At 40.8% G+C, this 27,523-nt stretch overlaps 2 protein-coding genes across 7 annotated transcripts in view; one reads left to right on the plus strand and one right to left on the minus strand.

The window, feature by feature from the left end:
* Positions 1–19,095, plus strand: part of fbxl16 (F-box and leucine-rich repeat protein 16) — a 158,251-nt gene extending 139,156 nt beyond the window's left edge. For 4 of the 6 annotated variants that reach the window (XM_051941306.1, XM_051941303.1, XM_051941304.1 and 1 more), the window contains 3 exons: positions 8,622–8,730; positions 12,167–12,230; positions 15,040–19,095. In XM_051941306.1, the coding sequence (XP_051797266.1) occupies positions 8,622–8,730; positions 12,167–12,230; positions 15,040–15,188 (322 nt within the window). In that variant the 3' untranslated portion in view covers positions 15,189–19,095. The remainder of the gene's footprint in view (positions 1–8,621; positions 8,731–12,166; positions 12,231–15,039) is intronic. The other 2 variants (XM_051941305.1, XM_051941307.1) reach the window with 1 other exon arrangement.
* Positions 1–27,523, minus strand: part of nbr1b (NBR1 autophagy cargo receptor b) — a 609,335-nt gene that overhangs the window by 39,981 nt on the left and 541,831 nt on the right. The gene's annotated exons all lie outside the window — the stretch shown is intronic.

The raw sequence follows: 27,523 nt of genomic DNA on the forward strand, positions 1-27,523 counted from the left end.
ACTGCTACACTGTTGCTGATTTGAACGTCGGTAATCAGGAAAATACGGTGGGCCTCTCTCAGGTGTTCGCTCTCTTCTCCTCCAGCACGTGGAATCTCTGGAGGGGAATAAAACTGGCACTCTGAGCAGGGAGAGTCTGTGACAGCACCGTTGTTTATGTCTAATAGGAGAAACTAATAACATCTGTTCTCTCCAAGGTGCTGGGATTGGCCAGGTAAATCACTGAGATTTGGAGCTCCTGGGCCCGCTGCTCCGCTTCAACTATATATACTTGCTTCCAGTGACCTGTTGACGCTCGCTGTTCCCTGCTCCCATCGCCAGAGCCGCATGCACAATTTATTTAGTTTACTCTGTTAGTGCATCTTTCAACACTTCACACCACATCATCTTCACACACCCACATACACACTACTGATAATAAAGACAAGACACACTCCATATTTGTAGTCTTTTTCTATTTTCCTTACTTTCAGTTGTAATAAATTATCTTATTATTTTGGAAAGCAGACTCCTCCCGTTCTTTTGTCATGACCATTGAGTCGGGTTATGACAAGTCTTATACTCAACAGCAGGTTTAGCTTGTCCTGAGGTGTTAAGAGCTAAGTTGTTCCTGTGGTGTTATCCAGAATATTACGTGTGTTACCATTAGGGGGCAGACCATGCATAGATGGTTTCTGAGTACTGCAAGAGATTATACAGGTCAGAGAGTTAGAAGAATGGCAACGTTGTTGTAGACAGCTAATAAAAAGTTTCCGTGATTACTCAAAGCAACAGTCTTTATTTGCAAAAGAACTCATCACAACATGGTGTCAGAAGTTGTTGTGCTTTGAGGCGATAGAAATCAGCTTTACAACCGGCTAGAGACTATGAATGACCAAGCACAAGCGACGGCAGTTTCAACAGTGGGAGCAGCAGCCGAAGCAGCTGCGCCAACAGGTCCGGTGATGGCGGTGGCAACCTTCACCATCAAACCGCCAGAACCTTTCGACTTTGCAAAACCCCAAGAATGGGAAAGTAGATAAGACATTTTGAGCGTTTTAGACTGGCAAGTAACCTGAACAACTCCTCAGACACAAATCAAGGTAACACACTGGTTTATTGCATGGGAAATGAGGCTGATGACGTGCTAAGAGGGCCCGAGCTAACGAGTGTGCAGCACCAGCATTATGATGCCGTTAAAACAGCTTTTGATAGACATTTTCTCCCAAGAAAGAATATGATTTATGAATGGGCAAAACTCAACAAGAGAGTGCAACAGCCATTAAAACCAGTGGACTCGTTCATAACAGCACTCTATGCACTGGCAGAAAACTGAGTACGGTGCACTTCATGATGAGCTTTTGAGAGATAGGCTCGTAGTAGGTCTGAAGGATTCATCACTGTCAGAAAGAATGCAGCTTGACAAAGATCTTACCTTGGCTAAAGCTATCACTATGGCAAGACAATCTGAAGAAATTAAAACACAGCAAACTGATCTAAGATGCGAAGCCAGCACTAGCGGAACAGCTATGGATATGGTTCACGTCAGAAAAGCCAAGCCGAACAAGTTCAAAAGCAAAGAACAGAAACAGTTCAAGTCCCCAAAGCTTCATCAGACAAAACAGGACAGTAAGACATGTTACAAGTGTGACAAAGCACCAGCACATGCAGCAGTACAGTGCCCAGCTAAAATGCAGAATGCCATAACTGTGGGAAACGTGGACACTATGGTAGGGTCTGTAGGTCCAACCCAACTGTGAATGAGGTCGCTGACAACGTAGATGGACTTTTTCTGGGTGAAGTGGAATCAGGAGAAGAACCATGGCAGGCAGACATAAGCATGAGAGGAAATAAAGTGACTTTCAAGCTATATTCTAGACCAGACATCACAGCTATTTCTGAACAAACATTTGAGAGCTTAAAAATTTAGCACAAACAGTTGGAGAAAGCACAAAAGCCACTCTATGATGCAGGTGGAACTGCACTACCCATGTTAGGATCTACCACAGAGACTGTCACATATAGTGACAGAAGCACAACTAAGAAAATCTATGTAGTCAGAAACCTACGTGTAGCACTACTGAGTAGAACAGCTTCTGTGAGACTGAAACTAATCGCCAGATTTTATAGTATAGACCAAGAGACAGTGAGAAAAGTGTACTCAATTTATGTGATGGACTTGGGCTGTTCAGAAGCCATACACAAGAGAACTGAACCCTTATGTCAAGCCCTTTTCACTAAAGGTGCCAAGACGTGTGCCACTGCTGCTCATGGGCAAAGTCAAAGAAGAGCTGGAGAGGATGGAAAAGTTGGGAGTCATTAGCCGTGTGGAAGAGCCAACAGATTGGTGCTGTAGCATGGTTGTAGCTCCCAAAAAGGACAAAGAAAAGGTTCGTATCTGTGTGGACACCTTTAAACGAGTCGGTGTGTTGTGAAAGATACATCCTCTCTTCTGTGGAGCAAACATTAGGTATGCTCACAGGTGCTCAGTACATTTCAAAGCTCGACGCAAATATGGACAACTGTCCAAAGAGTCAGCCCTCCTCACCTCTTTCATTATGCCATTTGGCAGATATCACTTCAACCGTTTGCCACTTGATATTTCCAGTGCACCAGAACATTTCCAAAACATGATGGTGACAGAGGTTTACAGCGGGTCTCGAGGTAGTCGTCTGTCGAGCCTGTCCTCAAAAGAAAAACGACCACATGGGTCGTCTGTACACGCCCGTATTACGACCGCATGTTACGTTTTGACGTTTCCGACCTCTAGCGGTTGAGTAAATATCGACACTCCGGTGTGTCAGCTGAAACGTCACCATGAACAAACTTTTAACTAACACTATCCTGTCCCTATCCCTAACCTTAACCATAACCCTAACCCATGCTGGGAAAGTGAGAAAAAAGCCGTTTCGCGATGGAAAAGCCGTTTCGCGAATTAAATCCCATAATGTGTTCCTTTTCCCCGTAGGGGCGCAAACGTTCATATGACCGCATAGGTCGTATTCCGGTGCACGGTACAAACGACCTATGCGGTCATATGAATTTGAGGACATGTTGCGTCTGTCACATGGACGATATCCTGGTCTGGGGATCCATCAAGGAGCAGCATGAACTGCATGCTGTCCTGGAGCGGGCGGAGAAAGCTGGCGTTACATTAAACATGTCAAAATGTGAGTTTGACAAAACGGAAGTCAAACTCCTTGGATTTATTGTCTCTACAGGAGGAATGAGTCCTGATTCGGACAAAACCCAAGTGGTGCAGTACATGAAAGAGCCAAGCAACGTGAGTGAGCTCAGGAGCTTTCTTGGTATGGTGACTCAACTGGGAAAGTTTATCCCAAACATTTCAGAAAAGGACAAACCATTAAAAGACTTGCTTTCAACCAAGAAGATGTGCTACTGGGGGCATGGCCAACAAAAAGCGTTTCACAACCTCAAACAAGAACTGTAATCTGCTCCTGTACTACAGCTCTACGACCCAAACAAACCACAGAAAATCTCTGCAGACGCCTCTTCATTCCGAATAGGGGCAGTCATGCTACAGAAGGAGGGAGATGTGTGGTCACTCAAAACCTTCCAATCATTGACACCGACAGAGCAGCGCTACACACAGCTGGAAAAAGAAGCACTGGCTCTCACCTGGGCGTGTGAGAGATGACTTTGTTCTTGGCCTGCATTTTGAACTTGAAACCGACCACAAGCCACTAGTGAGTCTACTGGGAGGACAAGCTTTGGATGCGCTTCCACCATGGATACAGAGATTCTGCATGCGCCTAATGAGGTATTTCTACACAATAAAGCACATCCCTGGCAAAAGTCTCACCACAGCTGACACATTGTCACGTTTACCGCTCACAGTGTCATTCGCGCAGACACAGATCTTATGGAGGACACTAACATTTATGTTGAGTCTGTGCTAGAGGGTCTCCCTGCTAGCAGCAAATACCTGGCAGATCTTCAAGAGCAGCTGCAGTCTGACAGTATCTGCTCTCAAGTCATGAAGTACTGCGCAGAAGGTTGGCTGGACCGTAACCAGCTACAGGGGGCACCCTGTAGCTGGAAGCACTACTGAAGCACTACTGAAGCACTACTGGCCTGAAAGAGCCGTCTTGAATGTACACAATTGACTACTGCTGAGAGGCACAAGATTGGTTATTCCTACAAACATGAGAAATGCAATTTTTGGACAAGATACATGAGGGTCACCAGGATGTGGTTAAATGCAGAGAGTGCACCCATCAGGCAGTGTGGTGACCGGGTTTAACCACTAGAGAACAAATTTGTATTATTGACACCTGCCTATAAGGTAGAACTTTCAGTTTGTTTAATTGAATTTTTCACTCCGACATGTAAACGTCTCTAAAGATCATGAAACCGAGTGTAACAGAACTTTTGCAAAGCCCGGTACTATTATGTATAAAGCTTTTAATAAAAACACAGCAGTTTTGCAAAAGCAAAGTGGCTTTTGTTTTTCATAACAATGGAGCCCTGTAATAATAAAAAATGACATTTTTGCCAAGTGCAATTCAAAATTACTATCAAAATTGTACTTGTAGATGCAGGATGGAATTGCACAGTCACAATTTATAAGCCACAGTCAAAATTTATATTACATATTATATATTATATTACATATTAAATAATCCTTAGATTAAGGTTTCAGTATCTTTACCTTATTGATTTTGCTCCACAATTTTGCTTTACAATTTTGCATCTATTACAGATTGTAATGTAAACAAAACATAACTTTGTTATTACAAGTCAGACATATTCTGGAACAGATTAAACTGACACTCAACCACAATAAATGTAATCTGATTTTGATAAAATAATAATAGGAGATAAAGTTTTGTTTTTTTGCTTGCCCTTGCTTTACCTGCTTATGAATTTCCTTCTCAAGCTAGCATTAATTAGCACTGATCCACTACTTAGCAAATGCCCATTGTTTCCTGCTCATCCTGTGGGACACTTTCTGTTTCTGTGTAGATAATCAGGAAAATTCCTGCATCAGAATAGCATCCTTTTGCCCTAGGATTTTACAAAATGCTTTACAATATTTGTCTCTTATTCACTCTTTCAAACGCACACTCACACACCAGTGGCACAGGAATAGCCATGCAAGGTGCTCATCTGCTGTCAGTAGCAACTTGAGTCTTGCCCAAGAACTATTTGGCATACAGACAGGAACCTAGGTTTTAACTGGACAACTTTTTTGTAAAATCAGAGCTGCAGTAGCCCTGATTATCTTTGCCAGTTTGCTGGTTTCCAGTGTTTGTTTCTCCACTACCCATTGCCTTGTTGAATTTCAGAAGGTTGGCAGGCTGCCAGCCTCCTCAGGCCACCTGTTTTCTCTTCTTGGTATCTGTGCCCAAATTCCACCAGCGGATGCACTGAGTTTGCTGACTCAGGCTGTTTGGTGTATGGAAAAATATACAGTTAATTTTTTACAGAGCGACAATTGAGTCTGTGTTTCGGTATGGGTATCAATAGCTGGTTCGGAAATTTGACTGTAAAGTCAAAAGCTCAGATACTTTATCTGTTAAAAACAGCAGGGAAAGTCATCAGTAAGCCAGCACCTCTAACCCCTCAAGACCTGTTCGAACAAACAATCCTCAGAGAGGCACACTCATTTTTTTTCAGACACCTCTCATGCACTGCACCTCGAATACATTTTGATTTACTCAGGAAGAAGGTATAGGTTCCCACTATGCAAACACAATCGGTACAAACACTCATTTATCCCTCTGTCAGTAAAGCTCATTAATGAACAGGGGCCTCATTTATAAAACATTGCATAGGATCCATACTAAAAGTTTGCGTACGCCGAAAATCTAAAATGGACGTACGCCCTTCGCCCCTGATTTATAAAACTGTGCGTAAGCACAGCTGCACGCAATTTCTTTATAAATCACACACCAGCTGGAAGATTGCACAGGTGGATCCACCTCACATTCCGCCCACAACACACCCACATTTTACCATGAATGGTGAATGCAAAGTAACTCATGAATGTATCTGTATATAAATAAGCTGCTGATCCATGGCATTTTACGCAGGGCCGGCCTGCAGTCTTTTCCCTACACTGCTGTGCGTCAGGAGGATGAATGAATCATGTGTTGACCCAGGCCACCCTGCCACTAAATTTGTTATGATCATGTCCGATGTACAAATAATTTGTACACTGATTGAATGTACATTTTTTCGGTTCACATAGACAAATTCATTTTCACTCGGAGCCCTTACAGCAACATGAGTGCAGTCAGTTACGTTGATTACATTTGGGAAACCGGACATTGCTGCAAATTGCCTTTTAATGTTGGCCTGTTCACCCACAGTGTAAGGAAACCTGATGGATTGACTGGTCATGTTTATAATGTCATCCAAAACAGCTGGCATTATTGCGCTGAGGGATGGTTGTGATATCCCAGACCTAAAGGACATCATTTAACTGTATATCAGACCCAGATAGGATTTAGACAACAAATGTAACCGCATATATTCTTCATATGAAACACATACCTGTCGGCCAATTCCCGCTGGAAGGAGCCGGTCGCCAGAAACCCCCGAGTTGTCAACTCTTGTGTCTGTACCAGGATGGCGTGGTTTTGGCGGGTGGGTCTGTCGAAGACGGCCCAGTTCAGCACATAGATCCAAGAGTACTGCTCTAGGGAATCTGAATCAGCTTATTAGCCAGTCATCGTCAAGGGCCAGGAAATCCCCGTGATCCCTAAAATCTCTCTCCATTCCTAACGTGATCTTCCAGCAATGCCAGCGCATCCATTGTGCCACATTACCCACGGCTGTCACCCACTATTTATCTGCTTGATCAGCGATTGGACTGACTGTCACATGCCTTTTCCAAATTAGTAATCAATCAGTGCCACTCACCGCTCTATATCATTTGAAGATGGAAGTTTGATATATGAACATAGTTCTGCAAATACAGTCGTAGGCCGAATGGCGCACTATATGAACATCTACAACAATGAGGGTTTATGATTATCCGGCTCTACAAGTCTAATATGTGATGACAATAAAGGTTTGAGATCAATCTGGTTTCAATTCACCACTTCACCCTCCGGCACTGCCGTTCCCTCTGTCTCCAAAATGTGCATAAGCAAGCATCAAAGTTGGCACACCGGTGCGCACATTCTCACGGCAAGTTTGTTTTTAGAAATCACAACGTACACAGCGTACGCCACTTTCTATGCAAAGGTTGTGATTTACGCCACTTTCTAGCCCTGTTTTGTACGCAAGCATCAAGCATCAAGGTTGGCGCACCGGTGCACACATTCTCACGCCAAGTTTGTTTTTATAAATCACAACCTTTGCGTAGAAAGTGGCATACGCCACTTAGCCCTGTTTTGTGCGTACGCAAGCTTTATAAATGAGGCCCCAGATTTCCTGGGATGAACAGAAAGACAGAAAGCCAGTAAGGTCATCCAGATAACCTGTGTGTAAGGGTGTGTTCTGCATTGTTTTTATACATAATGCTGTGTTGCACATTGCACTTTTGTTCTTAACCAATGTCATGATGCATTGCACTTATATTTCACTATTTATTTTTTATTTATTCTGGATGTTAGTCATTTTTTATTGTTGTATGAATGGTATGTGTTGTCTGTGCAGGAGACCCCTCTCTCCAAGAAAAACTGCTCCCAAGAGAGACTAATGATGATACCTTGACCTTGATCAGACTTTTGGAATCCGCTACTGCTGTCAGTTTTCCTGTGGAAAGTCTTCTGTGGAGAATACCATTACTTCTTTGCTTTGCTTTGCTTTCCAGCTCCACATGCTAGTGTTAGATTTGTGCTGGTACTATAGCAGCTGATCCATGATTACATGGTACTCCACCTCGAATTTCAATAACCATCTGCTAGACTAAAGTTGAAAGAGTTTGCAGAACCCTGCACAAAGTATTTAATTTCCTTAATTTCTGTTCCTTCCATATTCTTTGCATTCTCGTTGCAACCCAAAAAAGCTGTGTCTTTGTCCTGGCACTAACTAGGGTGAATGCTCACCCCAGTGTTAATAAATTAAAAAAAAATGTAATAGCTATGTTGGTAGTACAAAATGTGCTATTGTCAAAAAACTGCCGGTAAACTTGTAACATTTTTAATGGCTATTCATTGGGTGTACGTGTTTTCTGTGCAGCTACAGTGACAACTGGAATTTTGTGTTTAACGTTTGCATGGGTATATTTTTACCCAAACCATGATCTTTTCCCTAACTTTACCTAAAATATCCAAGTAATTGTAGCATAAACAAGACAAAACAATGTCTGAAATCAGCAACAGAAGATGAAAGTAAGTGTTGATGCCACAATACACCAGGACCACTCAGGGCTCAATCCTTACATCCTCAGTAATTTCTGATTTGTGAGGTCAACACACCTCTTGCCTATAGCACCAAGAATTCAATCATTCTAAAAATTCTTATCACACACAAAAGCCCTTCATAACCAGACCCCTTATTATCTCAGCAATGTATTCCACCTCACAACAAATAGAAATTAACTTACATAAATAGCAAGCACAGTGCATGGCATCTAAAAAACATAAACACCACTATGTGAATTATTTATTTCCATGGCTATTGCTAGTTGCATCAAAAAGTGAAGGTAATTGTTTACGTAGATGTAGTTTGTGTATTGTGTCTTCTTTTAGGTGTGTGCGGATCACAGACACCGGCTTGGGCTACTTGTCCACCATGTCATCATTAAGAAGCCTCTACCTGCGCTGGTGCTGTCAGGTAACACTAAATGCAAACACGCCAAATGGAAAGAAAACATGACAGTATTTACAATTTGGACAAAACCACTTGATACATTTTAGACAAGCAGGTTCCTTTATTAAGCATTCAGCAGTGAGTCCTGGCGGTCACAGCTGATTTATCCATGGACAATATCTCACAAATTACAAAAAGAATTAAAGCTGCAAGCAGCGTTGAACGGGTCCTCGCATCCTTGCTGGTCGGTGACCCCAAGCATGCCCACCAGGCAATGCTGTGACTGAGAGTGTATTTAGGCCCATGAATATGACGAGGGCTCGATTCTGACCACATAGGTCAAATTTCAGGCAGATTGGAGCATGTACAGGCAGTTTATGCAGCACTTTCTGTCCGTCCACCAGGTGGCGCTATCTCTGACTGTATATTGGTCTATGAAACTCATCAGGACTGGACTCTGATCAAACATGTAAAGTTTGAGGCAGATTGCAGCATGTATAAGGGATTTACACAAGACGTACTGCTTCATGGCATAAAATTAAAGTTCAGTTGGCCGCCATGGCCACACCCTTTGAGTTTTGTGAACAATTTTCACAAATACTCAACCTGAAGGCGTGCTTTATATATTGTCCCAATTTCAGGTGTTTTGGAGTTATTGCCTGTGAGAAATGAATTGTTGAAAATGACCAAAAACACCAAAAATCTGACATTTAATTCAAAATGGCTGACTTCCTCAGAGAATGACTCTAAGAGACTTTTTTGTTTGCACTGACGTGTTACACATGCATGCCAAATTTCATAGTCATAGGTGAAAGTCTCTGTGGAGGCTATTTTTTAAAATGCTGTAGGGGGCGCTATGGCACATGCTATAAAGTATTTTGGCCTATAAATATGATCAGGACAGGACTGTGTTTAATCATGGGAGGTCTGAGGTAGATTGGAGCATGCAGAGGATAGTTAGGTAGCACTTGATGTTTCATGGCGAACCATCAACATTCTGGAGGTCGCCATGTCCACACCCTTTGACTTTGGAAGAATCTTTTAAAAACTTTTGATCATGACATCGTGTTGTATATCCTGGCAAAATTTCAGGTCTCTAGGAGTTAGAGGAGTTCGCTCTCAAAAATAAAAAAAAAATAGAAAAATTTATCCACGTAATTCAAAAGCACATGCAGTGCCGAGAAGCATACAGTGTCTTTCCTTGGGTCGACAGTGATGTGTGTAGTAATTTTAGTGAGCTGTTGAATATTCTAAGCCTGTCAAAACGTACTTTGTTTGTCACAACAACAACACGTTGCCACGGCAACAGCATTTTATCAAATTTCAAAATCTTCACACTGTGGCATTGTCAGGGGCTGAAGACTGAGCTTACCAATTTTCAGAAGGATATGACAAAGTTTGGAGCAATTCTCCACGCAAATGTAATTTCTAAACTTCTTGTTACCAACAGGTGGTGCTATGACTTTTTCTAAAATTTTGAGTGTGGATGTCCTCAGACTGGGCCTGGTGTCCAGCACATGAAGTTTGGGGAAGACAGAATCAGGATTTGCTGAGATATAAGCATTTTAGTCGTCATGGCAAGACATCAAAAGTCACCGCACTGCCACGGACACGCCTTTTGATGACACGTCACCATTTTCACTGTGAATCATCATCAACATATTTAGGTTTATGTCACCAACATTTGAGGTGAATCTGTGCAAGAGGCAAAGAATAATACATCAAAGTGTAAAAAATGACATTTTCTGTTGCCAGCAGGTGGCGCTCTGACTGTGAACGTATTTCATCATATGGATGTGATCAGGGCAGGACTCTGATCATACATGTAAAGTTTCAGGCAGATTGGAGCATGTTCAGGGTATTTACACCGCACTTGAAATTTCATGGCGAAGGATCAAAATTCCTGAGGCCGCCACGGACACGCCCTTTGACTTTGGAAAAAGATTTTAGTAACTTTGATCATAAAGGCCTCCTGTATGTACTGGCCAAATTTGAGGTGAATTGGAGTTTCCCCCTAGGAAGAGTTTGCTCTAGAATAAATGGAAAAATGGGCAAAATCTGAAATTCAACGCAAAATAGCTCACTTCCTGTTTGGTTTGGAATATGGCTGTCAGTGATTTTTTTTTTCAGCCTGATGTGCTGCATATGTGTACCAAATTTGGTAGCTGTAGCAGAAACATGCTGCCTGTGGGAAGGTGTAGGGGGCGCTATGGAGCCATTTTGCCAACACACCTTGAAATTGAAGTGAAACACGGTTTCACGTTAGGGCAAACTTTAACAGCTTATTAAAAAAAATTTGACAAGTTAGCCTTTTTCTTATGATAACTGTTGTTTGGCTGGATATTCACTATAATCTGTGCAAATATGAAGCCGGAATATTGTACGGTTTTGGGGGAGATAATGTTTTAAGGTTTTGCATATTTCGAGTTATAGCGCCCCCTACATTGACGATAGCTCAAATCAGTCAGGCAGGATTTTGTAGAGCTCGAGCAGACGAAAGCGTGAGTGGTGGTTACATGTTTGTACGACATTCCTGCGTGAAGAGCTGAGGTTATTTGTGATTTTTGCAATTTTCGTGTCCCAAGGTGGCGCCATAGAGTTTTTCCAGAATTTGTTTTCAGAATATTGAAATTTTCAGCAGGCCGGACCTGCGTACCAAATTTCAGCAAAATACATGCACGTTTAGGGGGCAAAATTGAAGCGAAACATGGTTTCAAGTGAAGACAAACTTTGACAGCTTATTAAAAAAAACTAGACAAGTTAGCCTTTTTCTTTTGATAACTTTTGTTTGGCTGGATATTCACTATAATCTGGGCAAATATGAAGCCGAAATATTGTACAGTTTTGGAGGAGATAATCTTTAAAGGGGTTCGCGTGACCCGACGTGCGTGCCAACTTTCATAACAAGTTATGCACGTTTAGGGGGTCAAATTATCCGAAACGTGGGGTACGCGTAGAATAATAATAATAAGAAGAAGAAGAAATGGAGCTATTATAAAAATAGCAACCGTTGAGGGTTAGTGTTAGCAGTTTTGAGGACTCAGTTCTGCAATGGCTTATGAAACTGTACATGTGTGTTTAGATTATATCTTTAATTCCTATTTTGATTACCACTAGTGCAAGCAGACTATATATAGAAGTCAGAATTGTGCCATCTCACAACTTATTGATATTGACAAAACTTGCTGGCAGTTCATTTTACAGCCTCCAAGAATTGTTTAATTGAACTTCTCTTTGAAAATAGGGTTTAACTTTAATGTATTAGTTGTATCAGTGGCATAATCTTGATGAATATGTTTTCCGATAAAGTGGTGTTTAATTGGAAAACCTTTTTGTGTGTGTGTGTGTGTGTGTGTGTGTGTGTGTGTGTGTGTGTGTGTGTGTGTGTGTGTGTGTGTGTGTGTGTGTGTGTGTGTGTGTGTGTGTGTGTGTGTGTGTGTGTGTGTGTGTGTGATTGCAGGTGCAAGATTTTGGACTGCAGCATTTGTTTGGAATGAGAAGTCTTCGTCTGTTGTCTCTTGCTGGTATGATTCCTTTCTCCATTTTTCTCAAAGGAAAAATCCCTAATACTGTTATATTGTGACCTAACCTGTCTCTACTGTATCCACAGTGAGTTGTTTAAAACATCTTGGCATGAACTTTTCAAATATAAACACTTCCATTGTCCTTGACTGTATTACATAATGAGTAAGTAATGAAGCTATACCATATATGTATGAAGAATCAAAAGCTAAAGGTTCACTTAATAGAGTGAGCATATAGCCTACCCAAGTTCACAGTGCCATGTGGATTCAATACATTTGCCATGAGCAGATCAGTTAATCATTTACAATGCAATGAATTGTCCTATTATTAAATTGTTCTTACACAGTATGTTGGCATATTGACAGTTTTTTTTTACAATAAAAATTGATGACTATCCCTTTGCAGTTGGACTGGCCCAACTTACCTGATAAGCATCCCATTTTACCTGATCAGCTGGCCCATTTTACCTGAACTTTGCTTGTGTAAAAAAATTGGCACAGCTGACGTATCAAGACCTGTAGGAACTAAACAATCCTATTTACTAGATAATTCCAATACAAAATTAAAAGAAAACAACCATTACTAGCCATAAAACCACATTTTAATAGAATACATTGTTTTTTGTTAGTGCTTCAAGCGATTTACCAAAAAGTGGCACATTTTAGCCGATATCACCCTACAATACCTGTTGTTTGATCCAGTAACTGATACAGCTAGCAATTTATCTACTATGCTCAACTTTCAGTCACTCACCCATATTGTTCTGTTCTTGAGCTCTTTAGAGGGATGCAATTCCTATTCCAGTAATTCAGCAGTATAGCATGACAAAAGCAAAGTTTTTTTTTTTAAATGGTCACAAGTTTTATTTTTAGTAGATAGGTCACATGATCATTCTGTAGCTTAAGTTGCATTGAAAAACTAAGCTATAGGAACTGCAAAGTTTTCAAAGAAAGAGAATGCTCTTTCTTAAAGGTCTGAGCTGATTAATTAGTCCTTGAACAAGAATATAACATGCATTTCTACAGTGCTGTGAAAAAGTATTTGCCCCCTTCCTGATTTCTGTGTTTTTTGCATATTTATCACTCACAAAGGTCATACATAGATCATCAAACCAATTTTCATATCACACAGAGACAACCCAAGGACATACAAAATGCAGCTTCTCAATGATGATTCAATTTATTAAGGCACAAAAAATTCAAACCTATTTGGTCCTATGTGAAAAAGTAATTGCCTCCCTTTTTAAATCACAAAGTAACTGTGACTAACCACAGTTTTGGGAAAGCTGAGTTCAATTCCACAGGCCACACTCAAACCTTTGTTGAATCAAGAAATCACTTAAATAGAATCTGTTAGACAAAGTGAAGTAGGCTACAAAATCTCAAGAACAAACACATCACGCCACGATCCAAAGAAATTCAAGAAGAAATGAGAAAAAAGTGATTGAAATCTATCAGTCTGGAAAAGGTTACAAAGCCATTTCCAAGGCTGTGGGGCTCCAGCGAACCACTGTCAGAGCCATTATCCACAAATGGAGAAAACTGGGAACAGTGACAAACCTTCCCAGGAGTGGTCAACCAATTAAGATTACTGCAAGAGTGCGACGACGGCTCATCCAGGAGGTCACAAAAGAACCTAGAAAAACATCCAAAGAACTGCAGGCCTCGTTGGCCTCAGTTAAGGTCAGTGTTCACGACTCCACTATAAGAAAGACACTGGCCAAAAATGGAATCCATGGGAGAGTTCCCAGGCGAAAACCACTGCTGTCACCAAAGAACACAAAGGCTCGTCTCACATTTGCCAAAAAGCATCTGATGATCCTCAAGACTTTTGGAGAAACATTCTGTGGACTGAGGAGTCAAAAATTGAACTTTTTGGAAGGTGTGCAGCCCGTTACATCTGACATAAAAATGGCACAGCATTTGATAAAAAGAACATGATGCCAATGTAAAGCATGGTGGTGGCAGTGTGATGGTCTGGGGCTGCTTTGCTGCCTTAAGACCAGGGCAACTTGCTGTGATTGACGGAAAAATGAATGCTCCTGAAATGGGCAGTTCATGCTAGAAAACCCTGCAATACGGCAGAGTTGAAACAATTCTGCAAAGAAGAGTGGGCCAAAATTCCTCCACAGCAGTGTGAAAGACTCATCACCAATTATCACAAACGCATGATTTCAGTTATTGCTGCCAAAGGTGGCACAACTCACGATTAGGTTCAGGAGGCAATTACTTTTTCACATAGGGCCAGATAGGTTTGGATTTTTTTTGTGCCTTAATAAATTGAATCGTCATTTAGAAACTGCATTTTGTATTTCCTTGGGTTGTCTCTATGTGATATTAAAATTGGTTTGATGATCTGAAACCTTTGTGAGTGATAAATATGCAAAAAACACAGAAATCAGGAAGGGGGCAAATACTATTTCACGGCACTGTATAAAAGTAAACATTAAATAATTTAATTGAAAAGTCACAAAATTGTTTCATACATATTTAATAATTATATAAATATCTTTAGGTTTTGTACTGTTAGTGTGATGAAACAAGTTGTTTGATGATGTCATGGCCAGCTTTTGAAAATTGTGATTGTATTTTTTACTATTCATTGACTTTTTATGGGTCAAAGATTACTCAGTTAATTGAGTAAATAATGGATAGGTCAGAAGATAATTAGCAGACTAAATGATAATGGGAACAAATGTTAATGGCAGCACATAAACCACATATAACATTTAGTAACTTTTAGGCCAGATCAGCACCGTTCTTTACCCAGCTCACAGTTGAAAATGATTCTCCTGCTGTGTTCCCTCAGGGTGCCCCCTGCTGACCACCACTGGTCTATCAGGTCTCATCCAGCTGCATGAACTGGAGGAGCTAGAGCTGACCAACTGCCCTGGTGCCACTGCTGAGCTCTTCAAATACTACTCTCAGCACCTGCCCCACTGTATGGTCATCGAGTAAGATCACTGACTGAGCCCATGACTGACAGATCACCATACCTTCCTCCTCTTTTCCCTTCCTCACTCTTTTCTTAAATGCCTAAACCCAGGATACTGGACTGCTCCTACTGTACCACTTTGTTCCTCTTTCCTGACCCCACACCCTGCCCGTCTTCCTCCACACCCCATTAAGCAGACTGACCAACAGGCAGACAGAGAGGCAGGAAGGTAGATAATGGAATGTGCCAGACCCAGTGGATAATGGGTCGCCGTTTGAGCTTCATTTAAGAAGATTGCTGGAGTGAAGAGCTTGGTGTGACGTCTTGTCTGACAGCAAGTTTTTTTTTCACAATCAACAAAAGGTTTTTACAGAGGAGAGCTTCTATAGACTTTGACGATTTTTTTTTAAACTGAATGGTTACTGAAGGGAGTGAAATATGCTGATCCAGATGCAGCATTGAGTAAATACGTAAAATGGAGACTTTTGTGTTTTAGCAGGTGGAACTCACATATTCACACATACACTGTAAACACACACAACCACACTGTATATGGTAAGTGAAGCAAATGTAAATCCTCAAGATCATGAATATGTAATTTTAGATTGACTTCCATAACTCTATGTAATATAGTCACTGTTTCATTCTTTCTCCCAGAAGGCATCAAAGGTTCAGTTTTGTCTTGTTTAGAGAACTACACACTATGCCAGCTTGGGAAACAGGAAATAGAACTAAAGATGCAGTTCAAGAAGTGAAATACAGAGATGGAAAAGCTCTCTCTCTCTCTTGTTCTCTCTTCTCTAGTGTGTGAAATGTATTTCATGGACTCAGAACTTCCCATCTTTTTGGGGCACCACCACTTTTTCTCATTTCTGTGTCATCAGAAATTAAAAAAGAAGAAGAAAAAGAAGAAAAAGAAAATTTAAATTTGATGAACAACTGCATAAACAGGCGTTTTGTTGCACGCTTGAATGACTGGATTGATTATTGTTTTATTGTGGTCTCTTCTCCAGTTATTGTACACGTTTATTTTACAGATCTGGTGGAGAAACTTTTGTGAATGGTGTGTTGTTGAAACAGTTCAACGTGATTAAGCAGTGGATCAAATGAAAAGTAAATTTTGCAGAAAGCATTTTACTTTAGTCCTAAAGTAGTGTCTGCTAAGGATAAAATGTTTTTCTTCAAATGATGAAAAGAACAGAATCATGAATTACAAACAAATCAACTGTGGGGCTTCAACTGACAGTGATAACTTGATATTTCTGAACTTCAACTAATAAATAAGACAGCTGAGGGACTTGGGAAGAGATCTGTTTGTTGGTATGGATGCCATATTCAAATTGAAGCCACATCTACTTTTGGAACTCTAAATTTATTTTTATCTTTTCAGTCATGATAGAGACATATGATATTTAGTATTTGAATTTTGACTTAGGCAACTCTGACACTGCTAACGTAAAATTTGATGCAATTTGCTATTGCCAAGTTACCTAAAAGGTAATGAAATGGGCAGTTTCAGTATTTAATAAAAAAGCAACTCGTACAGTGTCCACCACAGACGAAGGTCAGAAATAGGCAGGAGCTCAGAGCTCTTGTATAATGGCAATTTTTAAACGACAATTTAGTTTGTGGAAATTTTATAACTTTTCCTACTAACCCACAGTCAGAGAAATTCATGATAGATCTTTTATTACAAGCCTGAACAGCGATTTTATTAGCACTAATAACATTGTAATCATGAAGTGACTAGTTGAGATTAGTAGATGGTCACAGAATGCATCAAGGCCATTACAAGAAAATAGGACTGTTAGCAAACAAACAGACAAGTGTTCTGAACAAACCAACATGTTGCGCAGATGTATTTTGAAGAAAAAGTTGAATGTGGATTTCATGATGAATAGCCAAACCCACGTTGTAATAAACCATATTTAGAACTGAGATTATTGTACACATTTGTAAACTTGGGTGATCTAGAAAAAGCAGTACATTCAACATTCTTTTATTTTGCCAAATTTATACATAATACAATCGTAAAATTAAAAGAAAATGGATGCAGCCAACAGTGAACAACTGCTCCCATGCCCCCCTAATGCACTGACCCCTGACTGAAGGGACTGGGTAAGTGTCAGTCAATATCAGGCTGTGCCAAATGCATCTAGCAGCACATAAAGTGTGGCTGGTTGCTTCCAGCTGATTGCTGACAACAAGGAAATAGAGTACTACATAAAAAAGGCAGACCATACATGATTTTAGTTGATCTGCAGTTTCAGAATGGTTCATTTCAGATGTTGTTTAACATCTCTTAAGTGTACATAAGTATATTTATTTCTTCATGTATTTATTTATTTATTTATTTATTTAAATTAATTTGTGTCTTTTTTACTTACTCATTTATTTATTGTCAAGACATTTTCCAATCATTTTTGTGTTTGTTTTGGACCTTGCTTCAGGTTTGGGCTTAAGTAAATGTATTCATTGATTGTTGTTGTTGTTGTTGCTGTTGTTGTTGTTCTTATTATTATTATTATTATTATTATTATTATTATTATTAGTATGCTATGACATTTCAGGCCCCAAGGTAAAATACACATTTAACATACACTTGTAAACACCAGTGAACTGTAACATCATTAACAATAACTAAAAGTTTAAAATTTTCAAAATACACAACAGTGTATTTTCCTCTGTGCAAGTCTGTGTTAACTTTGTATTGCTGTTTGGCCCCTTCTATAAGAATAAGAGTACAAACAGTGGTGACTTTATAATTATTGTCATTGTCCTGAAAGTGACAGCAAAATACAGATTATGATATGCATAAAGGCATTTGAAGTCTGAGATCAGCCTCTCTTATAGCCAAGCAATGTTTATGCTGTCTAACAGTATGAACAAGGATCTCTGAAGTTTGAAGATTCTATGGAAGCATATTACTAACAAAACTATTGAACCTAAAACAATTGTCAGTAAGTTTTGAACACAATCTAGAAAGTTGGCTTTGTGGTCACTACCATTGTTTTTGATAAATTCAAGACTGGTGTTCTGATTTTGTTTTTAGCCTACCTGTGTACTTAAGTGGAATCTGATATTTATGCAACACCTTAATCATTAATGGTGGCCAAAACCTGTAAACAGCACTTACAAGAGTTCACTACTGTGGTCTCTACTTGAAGACTACTTGTGCCACACTTGTTGCCGAGAGTTTTTTGCTTCAAGTTTGTGTCCACTTTATGATAACTATAATTAAATTTATTGGTTATGGCTTATAAAATTCAAGTTGATTGAACTGATAAGTTGATTAAAGCCCTACTTATTTGTCATAAAAATGATTTTTCAAATATGTTTTGCAGTAACAGTTCTTGTACTCTCCAAACCTGGCTCTAAATTTGATTTCTAATAAGTACAAATGTGTTTTGTGGTTTTTCAGTATTTTTGATTTTGATAAGCTTCCAAGGGATTCTACTGTAAGTTTACATATCTTAAACTCCACCATGCGCAAACATTTCTTAGCGACAAACATACTAACAGCAAACCTTGCTAAGGTACATCATCTAAGCTTGTTTTCTAAGATAAATCATTTCTGTTACTATCTACCATCTTTGATCTACATCTGTCACCATGCTGACAGTTTACTGATACTGTTCAAATTGCCAGAATTTTTTTGCTCTGTCAGTTTCATTATGTTTAGCGCACTGTGCCTGAACTGTCTTACATTGGCTGAGGACTATGTTTGCACTAGTGGCCAGTGGTGTTTGTACATTGGGTGTGTAGTGGAAAATACATTCTGGTAAATACATTGCTCACTTTATAATTAATGGATGATAAGGTGCTTCAGAAGAAATAACGCAAGAAGAAGCAGGATATGTAATGCAATGTCTTCTGATCATGATGTGTGTCCAAGGTTGGCAATAAAAACTTTGGTAATCCTAAAACTAATTAACACTAAAAATTTATTTAATACTAATCTCGAATTTTTAGAGTAATAAGTAATTAAGGTAATTCAATAAATGAAGCTCCCTGAAGCTCCCATTTGTGTTCAATGTTATTCAAATTTGGACAGCAACACATTTTGCAGTAGTTTGGATCTAACCGGAGGAGATAAGGTCAGAGTAGATTTGCAAGTGTTAGCAACATGCGTTTCTGGTGCCAAACAGACAGTAGATTCTTCAAAATAACCATCTTTTGCTTTGATTACTGATTTGCACAGTCTTGGTATTCTGTCCGTGAGCTTCATGAGGTAGTCACCTGAAATGGTTTTGCAACAGTCTTGAAGGAGTTCCCAGAGATGCTGAGCCCTTGTTGGCCCTTTTGTCTTCACTCTGCGGTCCATCTCATCCCAAACCATCTGGATTGGGTTTCAATCAAGTAACAGTGGAGGCCAGGTAATCTGATGCAACGCTCCATCACTCTCCTTGCAGGTCAAATAGCCCTTACACAGCCTGGAGGTATGTTTGGAGTCATTGTTCTGTTGAAAGATGATGCTTCAGCTGAACACAAACCGGATGGGATGGCATGTTGCTGCTGGATGCTGTGGTATTCATGCTAGTTCAGTGTGCCTTCAATTTTGAATAAATCTACAAGTGTCACCAAGGAAAGCACCCGCACACCATCACACCTCTTCCTCCATGCTTCACGGTGGGAACCATGCATGAAGATCTCATCTTTTCTGTGTCGCACATAGACATGGCGGGTGAAACCAAAGATCTCAAATTTGGACTCATCAGACCAAAGCACAGATTTAGAATGGTCTAATGTCCATTCCTTGTGTTTCTTGGCCCAAACAAATTTCTTCTGAGTGGTTCAGAAGAGATTTGAACTGAAAAACCACAAAACTCTTCTTAGTAGTGGTTTCTTAGCAGGTATTTCACCATAAAGACCTGATTTGCGCAGTCTCCTCTGAACAGTTGATATAGAGATGTCTGCTACTAGAACACTGGGTGGCATTTATCTGGGCTCTAGTCTGAGGTGCTATTAACTTGCGATTACTGAGGCTGGTGACTTGGATGAATGTATTCTCAGCAGCAGAAGTGACTCTTAATGTTCCTTTCCTGGGCCAGTTTGCCAGTTAGTGCTTGATGGTTTTTGTGACTGCACTTGGGGATACATTCAAAGTTTCTGCAATTTTCTGGACTGACTTTCACTTCTGAAAGTAATGATGGACTGTCGTTTCTCTTTACTTAGCTCATTGGAATCCATATTATGGCAACATAATATGGATTCTAACAGCTGTCAAATCAGGCTGTCAACTGTGTGCCAACCTGACTACTGCACAACACAGCTGATGAACCCCTACCCCATTAAGAAGGCAAGAAATTCCACAAATTAACCTTGACAAGGCACAGCTGTGAGGTGAAAACCATTTCAGGTGACTACAGTGGTAGTCATATCGCGCCTCAATTTTCGGGCCCTCACTGTCACACTCCTCCTGTGCCAGTGCTGATTCAGTCAATTAGGAGCAGCTGGGGAGAGAGACAGCTGAGAACGATGAACAATCAATCAGCTCAGCATAAAGCCTGGCGTGTCCCTCACTACTCTGCTGCGTCAATGCCTCATATCCGCCACATGCCTGCCATATTCCTGCATCATGTTCCTGCCTGAGACAGAGTCCTGCACGGGTCCAATTTTCAAGATCCGCCCCGACCCGACCCGGGGACGTACAAACCCGCAACCGACCCGCAAACCCGCGCATCAGCCCGATTAGTACCGCGACCCGATCCGACCCGTTAAAACAGGACCCGCAGCCCGACCCGTAACCCGTATTTAAAATAATCATTTTGGGTCATATTGTCTGAATACTGAACAGCATATCGCCACAGTTAAGGTGCCAGTGAGTAAACAACGCACCTGAATGAAGCAGCTCTTCCAATAAAAGCCTGACTTCAGTCATGAATCATCAACCCTGCGTGTTGTTCTCCCATACAACTGTAAAACCACTCGTTTGTTACGTTTAATGCTTTTAAACTTTTAATCTCTTAGAGGGAACTTTACGTGTGTAATAGACTTACTTTCTGTCCAGACTTGAGCGGCGTTCAGCAGTTACGAGCCGTGACATGTTTTAGAATCCATCGAGGAGAAAAGTAATCCATCAGGGAAACACTGTGTAATGTTTGAACACTTCAGGAACATTACAAAGTGATAGTTGTACGTTTTATCCACTTATTTCTCAAATATATAAATAGCTATTAACTGTTTTGGAAGTGGCGCTTGTTAGACGGTGGCAGACCGTTTGATGCTCTCGTCCAATCACAAATTGTGTTATTAGATGGTGAAACGCGTTTCAACAGCTGAGCCAATGACTGTCGCAAAATAGCGGACGCGATCCTCAGAGAGTAAATAATGACCAAGATAGTTTTCTGTAGTTTGCTCAACTAACTGAAAAGATTCGTTTGAGCTCAATTATTAAGCCATCTACTTTAACAATCATATACAAAAACAAAAATTCATAACTGAATGAATGCATCACATCAATTTATTTAAGGCAGTATGGGCTACTGACAGAATACTGTTTTTTAACTGCCCTTATGGACAATCAAAGTCAAATTTTAAGTCCAGCTCAAAAATTAAAACAAAAGAGGTAAACAAAAAGCACGTCTCTGTGTCATTACAGCCAGGCTGGCTAATACAAAAATAAATCAGTGCAAGTAAACCAGTACAGTGACACAACACATAAAATACTGTTCATAAACTGAGGTAGATCTGGTTCATGCCACAAAACTGTGACTAGTAGGCACCTGAAAAACATTCCACTTTGAGAATTTTCAGACCAGATATTCCAATATTAAAACAAATTAACAGTCTTAACATTCTCAGTAACATCTCTGTAGCCACTGTTATACTGCAACATATTAGAACCTAAAGTGACTGGCCAATAGATTGCCTGAGAGCAAAATAGCATGGATTAATAAACAAATATAGACCCAAAGGTGAACATTCTGGCAGGAAAGTAACTAATCCACCACTGTAAACATCAAAACACGTGCAAGAAAAAAGATAAACCAAATGTAAAAAATACTCTTTTTTTTTTTTTTTTTAGTGACAACCATGGCATGAGTGAGAGTAGGATGCACTGCAGCCAACAAACTAATGCAGTGTTGCAGTCAACATCCTTGCCACTTTGAAACAAACTTCCGACTCAGTGTCTCTTTAAATTGCTATGCAGATAAAGAATGTCATCCACTGTCCCTGGTTTCAACTGGCTTCTGCGCTCTTGGATCACAAATCCAGCTGTGGAAAAGTCTCGCTCACTTGCTGCACTTGAAGCTGGAATTGACAAGATCGAATGAGCAATGTGTGCCAAATCTGGGAAGACTGATGCATGCTCCTTCCACCAGTTGAGAATGTCGAAATTATCCACCTTCTTTGTCTTGAAGTTGATGTATTTGGTCACTTCATCCTGGGTGCTGGAATCATCGCTAGAAGTAGAATCTTCGACATCAGATAATGCCTCCATCCTTGCTCGGGATTTCTTCTCAGGTGGTGGGACACAAGCAGTGACACAGTGTTCAGGCGATCCACGCTTGTCTTTTAAGTCTAAAGTGGTATAATAGAGGGAGCAATATTATGGCTATGCAACTTTATAATACTAAGCACAAAACAAAGGCAAATGGAAAAAAAAACATGAAAATCCAAAGTGATACATACATAATATATACAAATTAGGCTACCAGTATCCACACACAAATAAATACACTGTGAAAAATACATTAATTTTCACCTTTAAGAAGACGTCGCACTTCGTGGTGCACTGTTGCCACTTCATGTTCATCTGCAAGAAGTTTAAGACTTTTCAGCTTTGGATGCAGAAACATGGCCAGCTTATGCAGGAGATGGACCTCATACTTGTCGAGCAGGATTTTGAGGCATTTTCCCTTCAGAGAGGAAAATGTTTGGTTATCAGTGGAGGATGGTTGCAGGTGGCGTTTCAGGTGGTCAAACCACACAGCAGTGAGGTGAAGGGATGGAGTTTTGGATGCCTCCAGTGCCTTGGTAGCCTCCTTGAACTTCTCAAGAAATATCACCATTGCATGCAATGTTTCTTCAGGCAAGTGATTAAGACGACCCTCTTCCCCTCTTTCCAGCAGCAAGGAACGAACGTCCTCATACTGACAGCTGATCGACTCCAGCATAGTATGGATTGAATTCCAGCGCGTTTCCACTGATGCCTTCAGTGTTTTTTTTCAGCCGCGTCTGGAGACTTGTGTGCTGAAAGTAGGTCACCAGTGACTTTGATCCATTGATAAGTGCAGAAACCTCCTCTCCAAACACATCCCCCTCATCTGGTTTCCCAATGGTAGTGTACAGTACAGTGTTTAGCACATGTGCAGCACAGCTTAGTCTTGTGACTGTGCGAAGGGCTGCCACTATGTTTGAACCCCTGTCTGTAACGTACACAAGTTTGGAGAAGAACTCCTCAATGTTGTATCTTCTCAGGGCTTGGATGACTGCTGGTTTGATGTTTTCAGCCGTTTTACGTAGCGTACTGTCCCACTCCGACGTAGAAAGCACTCGTTCCACCAGCTCCCAGTTGCTGTTGATATAGTGTAGTGTGTGACAGATGTAGCCTATTTTTCTATAGTCATCAGTCCACATGTCCAAAGTGACTGCTCCGTTAAACTCACTTAACTGTTCTTTCAGCTCAGGAATGATGCTTTGGCGAATTTCTTCAGCACATTTACTCACTCTGCGAGATACAGTTGTTGGATCTGGTAACAGCTGCGTTGCATCGACACGGCCAGCCCGCACACCAACGTCAATTAGTCCCTGTGCTAATTCCGTGAAGCCGTCCCCACACACCGTTTCGAAAGATCTGATGTCCCTGCATACAAACTTTACTGCTAGTTTTGTAACAGTCTCTTTATCTTGCTTTCTTGGTGCTTTAAGTTCACCTTTTTTTGTGAAGAAGTGATCGATTGGTTTTGCAGCAGCGGCATTTCCAGAGCAGCTCGACTCCGAGTGTTTCTTCAATGATGAAGTTCCCACTTTGCGGCTATCGTAAGACAACACTTTACTGCACTTTTTACAGGCAGCGAACCCAGCGACTTGATTATTTTCTACATCTATGATAACACCAAAATGCTCCCAAACTTTAGACTTAGCTCTCGAGGATGAATTTTCGGCTAATGTGTACTCTCCGCTCTGCAGCTTTATACTCACGTCCTCCGCCATTTTTGTTGTTTTGGTAACCCGGAAATGGATGCAGAAGAGACGCGGTGCAAGCTGCAGTCGCAGCAGATGGATCACGTCACAGCTTTACAAACAGCTTCCAACTTAAGTTTTTATTTATTTATTATTATTGTATAATGATTCTCATGAGTCAATCTACAACCCACGACCCGACCCGCAAGCTATTTTTCCCACCCAGACCCGAACCCGAGAAAAAAAAAAGTTTTTAAAAACCACCCGCAAATCAGCTGTTTTTGCGGGTACCCGTTGGGTACCCGCGGGTACCCGACCCAGTGCAAGACTCTGGCCTGAGACCCATCACTCCCTGCCGTGAGCATACAGTTCTTGGATTATTGGATCACCTTGTCTGCCACATCACAGCTCTTGTTTTAATGGATCACCTCGTCTGCCACCCCGCTGCACGCTGCACCCAGTCACACTCACTCCGTCGCCTGGACTCTGTGCGCTTCCGCCTGTTGCTCAGTCCTCACACCATCTCTGCCGCCATCGCCCTCAGTTCTGTTCTCCGCCTGGTCTCCCGACTCCCCTCCTGGACACGTTGTGAGTTTCCCCTCTCCCAGTTATATTAGTTTAGTTTTCCTCGCGGCCTTAAGCCGTCGCCTTTAGTTTTGTTTAGTTTAGTTTTGCCCCCCTTCCTGGTTTTATCCCTTGTTCCTCCCTTGGAGTGATTTTTATGGTAATATCAAAATTATTGTTTAATAAATCCTTATAATTCATCCTGCCTGTCTGTCGCCTGCTGCATGGGTTCATATCTCCTCATTCATGACACTCACTGTATCACGGATTTTTAAATTGTGTTTGGTGTCGTGGGATTTTTGCTATATCGCGGGATTTTGCAGTATATATATATTTATATACATTATTTTTTAAAATAAAATAAGCATTTCTAGCCTAATAATATTTAAAATATGTTTTAATAATAATTAAAATATATTAAAAGAATATTAAATCGAAATCAAATGCATTTATTTATTATTTTTTTAAATTTAGCCTTTATTTAACCAGGTGGGTCCCATTGTAATGACCTATGCGTAGCGTAGCATCAGTCCCCTCCATCTCCCATGTATCTAGCATGAGTTCTGCATGTCACTTTGTTTATTCTCACTCAGCAATACATTCATCTCATCATTATCAGTACTGTACAACTAATTCATCATGATTCGTCATATTGTTACCGGCCCAGTTTTGTCAGCTTTCGAACCGTAATTGTGCAGCCTCGGGTAACCGCTAGCTCCCTTAGCTTAGCGTGGCTCATTGTTGGTAACAAGTTGTATTAAGAGTCCGGACCAATTCTGTGGTGGAGAACGTGACACTTCATTAGAACTCTGCAGTACTGTGGCGTATGCAGCTTCTCCAGGACACACTTGGATCTGCTGATGCTGCACGGAACACACCGCCCTGCTGCAGCTTCAGCGTCATACTGCAAGCGCGTTCTCCTACGTCACACACGCCCATGTATACACATACACACACCGCATGCACACACATAGACACACGCCGCATACACACACACACACACGCATTGCAACCTACCTACTAAAAGGAGCAGGCTTGGTCTGCAACGATCTTCATCATTTAAGTTGTACATTGACTGGTGAGTACCCACACAAAACTTACATATTGTTAAATAGTGTAGAAAAAGTTTGAGAGCATAGGAGGTCTTTATAAGAGTGCGAGAAAGGTTAATAATGGTGTGGGAAAGGTTTATAAGAGTGTGGACAGGATTTATAAAACCTTAATATATATATATAAATAATAAAATAAAGTTGCGACTTCGTGGATTTTCGCCGATTGCAGGGGGGGTCTGGAACGTAACCCCTGCAATAAATGAGGGATCACTGTACCTCATGAAGCTGATAGAGAAAATGCCAAGAGTGTGCAAATCAGTAATCAAAGCAAAGGGCTATTCTGAAGAATCTAAAATATAAAACATATTTTGACTTATTTCACAGTTTTTTGTTGGTGGGACAGCAACCATAGATCAGAAGCATCCAGTTCTGGGACCAGGCACACTCAGACATAGGACATGAGGAAACAGAGTGAATGCAATGCAATAACGGTATATATTGTAAATACATAGGTAAATGAGAGAAGGGCTCAGTGCATCGAGAGAGGTTCAGTTTCTATGCCCTATGTCAGAACAAGGTCAAGGGGGTGATTAAATCTGTCACTCAGTTTATTTACACATTGAGAAAAGCCAGTTGAACAGACATAGTCCCATATGTATTCATTCATAGTTTTGATGCCTGTGTGTGACGATATTAAACCTGGACTATAGTGCTCAAGGCAGCAGTCTTGGGCTCAAGTCCATCCCATGGCCATTTGCTCTTCTCCCCACATTTCCTGTCACTCTCCATTGTCATATATATTAAAGCCTAAAAATGCCCCAAAAAAGAAGTACAAATATGGACTTCACAGACTACAGTGCCTTGCGAAAGTATTCGGCCCCCTTGAACTTTTCAACCTTTCGCCACATTTCAGGCTTCAAACATAAAGATATAAAATTTTAATTTTTTGTCAAGAATCAACAACAATTGGGACACAATCGTGAAGTGAAATGAAATTTATTGGATATTTTAAACTTTTTTTAACAAATAAAAACCTGAAAAGTGGGGCGTGCAGTATTATTCGGTCCCCTTGCATTAATACTTTGTAGCGCCACCTTTTGCTGCAATTACAGCTTCAAGTCACTTGGGGTATGTCTCTATCAGTTTTGCACATCGAGAGACTGAAATTCTTGCCCATTCTTCCTTGCAAAACAGTTCGAGCTCAGTGAGGTTGGATGGAAAGCGTTTGTGAACAGCAGTCTTCAGCTCTGCCCACAGATTCTCGATTGGATTCAGGTCTGGACTTTGACTTGGCCATTCTAACTCCTGGATACGTTTATTTGTGAACCATTCCATTGTAGATTTGGCTTCATGTTTTGGATCATTGTCCTGTTGGAAGATAAATCTCCGTCCCAGTCTCAGGTCTTTCGCAGACTCCAACAGGTTTTCTTCCAGAATGGTCCTGTATTTGGCTCCATTCATCTTCCCATCAATTTTAACCATCTTCCCTGTCCCTGATGAAGAAAAACAGGCCCAAACCATGAGGCTGCCACCACCATGTTTGACAGTGGGGATGGTGTGTTCAGGGTGATGAGCTGTGTTGCTTTTATGCCAAACATATCGTTTTGCATTGT

Source organism: Acanthochromis polyacanthus, chromosome 21 (assembly GCF_021347895.1).
Source record: "Acanthochromis polyacanthus isolate Apoly-LR-REF ecotype Palm Island chromosome 21, KAUST_Apoly_ChrSc, whole genome shotgun sequence".
Lineage (NCBI taxonomy): Eukaryota > Metazoa > Chordata > Actinopteri > Pomacentridae > Acanthochromis > Acanthochromis polyacanthus.